Source organism: Crocodylus porosus, unplaced genomic scaffold (genome assembly GCF_001723895.1).
Source record: "Crocodylus porosus isolate Cpor-Errol unplaced genomic scaffold, CroPor_comp1, whole genome shotgun sequence".
Classification (NCBI taxonomy): domain Eukaryota; kingdom Metazoa; phylum Chordata; order Crocodylia; family Crocodylidae; genus Crocodylus; species Crocodylus porosus.
In genome coordinates, this window is record NW_017728949.1 from 2,743,171 (window position 1) to 2,750,087 (window position 6,917).

At 38.5% G+C, this 6,917-nt stretch overlaps 1 protein-coding gene across 1 annotated transcript in view; it reads right to left on the reverse strand.

Annotated features, from left to right (window-relative positions):
* Positions 1–912: 912 nt before the first annotated feature.
* The window catches only part of ALS2CR11 (amyotrophic lateral sclerosis 2 chromosome region candidate 11), a 59,399-nt gene continuing 53,394 nt past the window's right edge, over positions 913–6,917 (reverse strand). Inside the window, exons 15-16 of the mRNA XM_019553501.1 lie at positions 2,750–5,902; positions 913–1,414 (exon numbers count right to left, since the gene is read on the reverse strand). Coding sequence (XP_019409046.1) covers positions 1,040–1,414; positions 2,750–5,902 — 3,528 coding nt within the window. The 3' untranslated portion in view covers positions 913–1,039. The remainder of the gene's footprint in view (positions 1,415–2,749; positions 5,903–6,917) is intronic.

Here is a 6,917-nt window from a genome sequence, read left to right on the forward strand (position 1 = left end):
AGGAAGCCATGCAAGAGGGGGTGAGAGGACGGATGGATGCGCTGGGGACAGAGGAGATGGCATGGCCTGGCCCAGCCCTGGCTGCGGCAGAGCACAGTGGCACAGGGCACAGCCCTCCCTCAGGCTCCCAGAAGCAGCTGGGTGGGCTAGGTAGGATCATTTAAAATCTCCCCAGCCCCAGCCTTCAACAGCTCACCAAAACTCCTTAAGTGGCCCTCCAGCCCAAATAATTGTCCACTCCTGCCACAGTACTCCCAAGTTGCCAGCAGAATCAAACCAATGCACTGAAGACAAATCTAGGAAAAAATTAAAAAGCCTGACAAACCTGGGAAATACAGGAGCAACTGTAAATTACTGTGTTAAGAAAAATGATAACAGAAGACTGTTATTCTTTTGCTATTTTCATGCTTAAGGTGCTTTTATTTTTATCTCACTGAAGTTTCTATACAAGTTTCTAAACTTCCAAATAAACTCAGTTTATCACACTTATATTTTGACTCTGTTGCATTGTTTGCAGGGCAGAGATTGCACTAGAGACTACCTTAAGTTTTTATTCACTCCTAAAATCAACCACTTTCCTATTTGTTGGCTATTAAGTGTAAGTTTAAATATAATTGTGAAGGCCTGTAGTAACTAGAAGATACTGTTTGCTTTAGTGTGTTGTATTTGAGCATTGCATTTTGACTTATGGCATATTATTTACAAAAATGCTTTATATAAATGCTAATGCATATAAAAATATAGGGTGTCAAATTAAATCTAATCTGAACATTTTAAAATAAATAACAAAAGGCATATTTATGTATTCAACAACTTCTGAATGAAGTCGTGTTCTTTTAGAAAATGAAGAACTAAAATCACTGCTGGTAGCTAGGAACAGCACAGATCTCAAAATACACAATCAAATAGATATGCAAGAAGAACGTTTGTTTATTTATCACTTAAAAAGTAGGCAGATGAAATATTGCCCCTGTGCAAAACTTAAAAATAAGGCTTGTTTAAGCCATATCAACTGTCTGCATGAAGTGTGCTGACTTGCTTAACTATCTGTCCTAGGTTTCCAGTTTTGCTGTAATATTTTTTGAAGAACTTTAGAAACAACTTCCCACTTTTCAGGAGTTATTTCTACCTGCTCCACTGGACTGTCCAAGTTTTCAGATTCTGAGCTGGTCATATGTCCTGTATCTTCACCAACAAAAGAATCTAAAGAAGATGTGCAAGAGCGAGCAGGCTGTGCTTTAGAGGTCTCTTCAGTTGGATTACAAATATCTGGAGCAGTATGTGGTCTTACAGAATGTAATGGCTGGCACGTGCTGTCTTCTGGAGCCTTTCCTAAATCACGCAGCGCCCTTTTTACAGCTTTTTCAAGATGCTTAAATAGTTCCGTGTCTAAATCTTCTCTATCTGTACAATGCTGAATATTAAGTCAAAAGTTACATTAAATCAATATGAGCATTTAACATTAAGAATATAAACAATTTCATAAAGGAGTATAACAACAGAAATGATCTTATATTGCCAATAAATTTAGTATGATTATACTCTATAAGCCAAATAAATCTAATCATTAAGACATACTATATTTTCTTGCATACAGCATGTCCTGGAATAAGATATGCACCTTGTTTTTGAGCAGCAGAATGAAAAAATATCTTTCCCTGTAGTAAGTAACTGAATAGTAGCAGCTAGGTAGCTGAGTCTGCTCATGGATCAGATACAGAGTTGTTTTTTGCTTTTGAAGCTTTAGCAGCAGAAACTGATGTTGCCATATTTCCTCACCTATAATGCACACCCCAATTTCCAGCAGCTGCTTTTTTTTTTTAAAGAGTGCATGTTTGTGAGAAAATAAGGTAAGCCTAAAACAATAACAACATAATCATTTATCCATAACCCGTGTTCCTCATTTATCTGTCTGTTTCTTCATGTCTCTTATAACCTCATTTTTGTGACAGTTTCATTATCAGTAGTAGTAATTATTAATGGTATTATTGGTCCTAATAGTATTAATCATATGCACTTCCTCTGTCTTGGATGGGGGAGATAGGAGAGGGGCAGGCCGTGGCTCCAACCTAGGGTCAGAGCTGCAACCACTGCCCTGCTCCCCACCTCCCACCACCTGTCCTCTGCATGGCCTTCCCCACCCTGCCACCTGTCCCCCAGCCCTCCCGCTACTTTGAAGGTATGATGGTAAACTGCATCCAACTGAAGGACCTACTTGTGGTGGGGTTGCTCCTATAAAATAACACAATGTTGCAACTTCCAGAGAAAGGTGAGTATAGGGTGCCTCAAAACCCAAGCCCCAATTGCTTTGTGGGTACACCTTGGTTGGAGAAAGGGTAAGGGACATCACCCTGACAGAACTGCATCCTCACTGAAGGATTAGGCAGTCAGCAGCAGTTCTAATCTGTTGCTCTCTGTCAGAAGCTACAGTCTTCAAGGCACTGAACATCTGGACTCAGTCTGGCCTTTGAATTCTGTCTCAATGGTCTAAACAGGGGATAGCTGGTCTTGGGCAGGCTTCACTCCTCCATACTCTTGCCTTGGCATATGCATCGAAAGTCACCTGACTATACCTCTTATGCCTTCACCATGATCCAAAGAATCAATGGTTGCCTACTACTCCAAAGGTATCATTTGATTTAAAGAAACAATATCCTAAATAGTCTGCCATCACACACAGAGTGATGTATGTTTTTATTTCAGACACAATTGAAGTGGAAAATTAGAAGTAAATAATACGTTTTCTTACAGATATGTTTTTCTTTGCACTCCATGGTCTTGGAAAGGAACTCAGAGATGATTCTTCTTGAACCATGTTTGCAGAGTGCTTGAGCTGTTGTTCAGACATAGTGGCTGATGGTACCTTAATAGACTTGCTAAGCAATTTCTTTGATTTACCTTCATGCCTTTTTTCTTGCTCTGCTTTCTGTTTTGAGTTTTCTTTATTTAAAGTATAGGATAACATAGAACATTTTGAATCTTTCTTGGATCCTGAAACACCCAGTATGAAAGAAGCTGGTTCGGGATGTTTTTTGCGTTTTCCCTTTAATCCTTCTTTAGACTTATTCAAATAAGTTTGTTTCTCCTCCTTAAATTGCATACCCATTACTACTTGTCCTTGATATGGCACAGTACACTTTCTAGAAACTTTATTAATATGTTTTTTTTTACCTTTTGCTTTTCCACAAGACTTGTGTGATGGTTTTGCTTCTCCCTCAGAGTCTGAACGTAAAAAGATAAATGTTGGAGGGCTTGCGGGAAAGGACAGCATTGACTTGGAGAGATATTCCTTAAGCTCTGTTTGGACTTCAGTATCATGAGAACTTAAAAAGGAAGTTGGGACTACTGTTTCAGGTGTTCCTCTCAAAGAGTCATCAGAGTGCTTTGGTTTTAATGCTTTTTCAAAATCCATTTTTGAATATGTTTTCTCTGTATTACTGAGAGAACTTTGTAAAACTTGAGTTTCTCTTTCAAAAGAGTTTTTTCCTTTTTGTGGAAGGGTTCTTAAATTGTTGGTTTGGGTTTCTTTGTTTAGATTAACCACTGCACACACCTGTTCTGAAATATTATCTACAGGAAGTTTACACTTCTCTTTTCTTAAAATGGGCTTTTCATTTATTATGGACATTTTATCAGGATTCTCTGCTGTGTGATCTTGCCTGCTCTCAAATACATTTTTATCAGTTACTGTAAGTGGTTTCCCTTCACCATTTTTCAAAGATATATTCTGGCATGTGCTTTCTAATTCCACTGAAATATTTTCTACAGGAAGGTCTTGAAAGCTGGTGCTTAAAACAGATTTCAGACTTTTTACTTCTGTTTCAGAAAGCTTGTCTTTACAACCTTCTTTCATAATCTTGTTTAAGAGAGATTTCAGTTCTACAAGCTGTGTTTCTGAAAGTTTATCTTGAAGGTTTTTGGTTAAGAGAGATTTTGTTCTTAGACTTTGCTCTTCCTTGGGTAAATTTACCTCCATAGCATTTGACGGTCTTTCATTGGCTCTCAACACAAACAAACTCTGGTATATCTTTCTTAACTCTTCCTCTGTGATTACCCCTATTTCCGAGAATCTTTCTATAAGGTGATTTTGGATCTTTTTGCTTAAAATTGACTTTAAATGCATGATTTCCCTTTGTGAGAGTGCCTCTAGTAGAAAGTCTTGTATATTGCCATTTAAAATAGGTCTTCCTTTTATTATATGTTGTTTAGTAAGACTTTCACTAGGATGAACTTGTCCTATATCAGGTAAATCTGTTTCTGTTACTCTAGGTTGTCTTTCTGCAATGTGCTGCAAGGAGTGGTTCTGTTGTACATTTTCTAACTCCTCCTCTGTAACTAATCTTGTCTCAGGGAGCTTCTCCTGGAGGCACTGATTTAAAAAAGTCTTTAGACTCATTATTTCTGTTTCCAAAAGTTTTTCTACAAAAGTATCTTGGAGAGTTTTATCTGAAGCAGATTTTGAATTTATTTCTGATCTTGTAAGCCTTTGCTTGTGATGATCTTCCTCTCTTCTAGGTACCTCTGTCTCCAAATCCATTGGCAATCTTACTTTGATTATCTGCACTGACCCATTCTGTTGCTCTTTTCCTAACTTAATTTCTGTGTTCATCCCTCTTTCTGAGCAACTTTTCGACATATGGTTTTGTAGATTCTGACTTCGAGCAGATTCTATTTTTATTTTTTCTGTTTTGAAAGACTTCTTCTTAAAACATTTTGTCCTTTTCTCATCTATTGATTGTCTGTCTTTAAAAAACTGAGAAGTCAAATTTGGGCATTCATGCTCTAATTCAGTGACTTTTATTAATCCTGATTCTAAAAGTCTCTCATCTGGAAGTTCCTGTAGGTTTTCACTTAAAGATTTTATTATTCTTATGTCTGTTTCTGAATACTGTTTTCCAGACTGATCTTTGCTTTTCTCAGGTGACTCTGCCTCAAATTTTGGTTGTCTCTCATCATTACTTAGCATTAAACCCAATTCTAAAAGCCTCTCTCTGGCAAAATCTTGTAGATTTTGTTTTAAAACAGGTTTAAGATCTACTAGTTCAGGTTCTGAGGCCGTCTTCTCATAATTATGTATTTTGTCATCTAAATCCATGTCCCCAACCATATCTTTTATTTCTTGAAATGGCAGATTCTTGGGCTGCTTCCCTAACTCCAAGTCTGTGATTATTCCTGTTTCAGAAAATCTCTCAATGAGACGATCCTGCAAGTTCTGGCTTAAAACTGATTTTAAATTTATTGTGTCTGGTTCAGAAAGCCTGTAATAATTCTGTCCCTTTTCAAGTAAATCTCTCTCCAGAACAACTGGTGATCCATCTACAAAACATTGTAGATTCTGGTACTCTTCCTCCAATTCTGTCTTTGTCTCTACCATTATTTCTGAAAGTCTCTCTGAGATCATCTCACCAAGACTACTGCTTAATACAGATTTTAATGTTATTATATTTATGAGTCTGTCTACAAGAAAGTCTTCAAGAGCATTGTTTAAAAATATGTTTGGATGCATTATTTCTGTTTCTGAAAGTCTCTTCTCTTGCCATTTTTCAGGCAAATTTGTATTTATAGTCAACAATAATGGTTCTTTAACATTTGGTAAAGAAAGATCTTGCTGCTCCTCTTCTAATTTCATCTTTGATTCTATAAGTTGTAATATAGAAAGGCGCTGACAACTCTTACTTAACTCAACATCTGAACTACTTGCTGCTTTTCTTGAAGGTGTTCCAGTAGGTGGATCCTGATCTTCTTCCTCTTTGACATCTGCACACAGAAGTTTGTTTTCCAGAACACTGAAAATAGGTACTTCCAGCCCAGCTTCTTTCCTTTCTTGTACAGTTGATTGTGTTCTACCTATATGTCTCAAAAAAGGTTCAAATTTGTCCCCACTAAGAACAGGTTGCTGGTACTGTAACATAAAATACAAATCAATTATGAGATTACTATTTTCCAGTGTTTTTCCCTAGGAGAAATTTCAGTAAAAATAATACTTAGCATGTGTACATAAATTAAATTAAAATATTATATTTGCATGAAGTAGATATTTATTCCAATTTTACAAATGATGACAGAAAAAGAAATTACCACTAACATTTTCAAACTTCAGTGCCTAAAGCTAGGCTCCCAAATTATTATTTATTCACCTACAATATTGGGTTCTGTCTTTAGTGGTGCTGAGCATCAGCAGCTAATTCCAGTAGGAACTATGTGTCCTCACTACATAGCTCACCAGGCTGCAAGCCAAGTGGGTGAGCTGTGCTTAAGAGCTCTGCAAGCAAAGGGCAGCAAAAACTTTGCAGAGAGTACATAAGCTTTACCAGACAGAAGGGCATGCAGTGCATGGTGCATGCTTTTTATTGGAGTGTCTGAATTGCGACCAGAGCCCACAGTGCAAACCAGAGGGTCTGATTGGCTACTACTGAGCCATAAAAAGCTGAGGGAGGGAAAAGAAGAGAAGTTGGGGAGAAGCCAACTCCAGCCGTGGAGAGAAGGGGTGCACACTCAGCCCCCAGCTAGGGGAGACCGAGCTGAAATTTGCCCATGAAGCAGGCATCAGGACGGGGCCTGTGTCATTCATCCTATGAGGAGCTGATTTCCCACCGGGTTCAGAGCTGTGGTGCCAGGGAAAGAGTGGAGAGGGGTTGGAAAGCAAAGCTGGTAGGCTTCCTGGAGCTGGGAGAAGCAGCAAGGTCAGAGACCTGCAGAGGGAAGCTGCTGTCCAAGCTGGGAAGGCTCAAGCTGCAGATTCAGAGACCTGAGGAGACGCTTCGAGTGCTGATTCGATTTGGAGGAGATTCAGCAGCCAAATCTCCAAATCTGAATCGAATCAGGGGACCAATACAAAGGTCTGAATCAATCTGAAAATCTCTGAATCTTCGGAAAAGATTTGGAGAGCTTCGATGATTCGGACAGTCCCTGGTGGC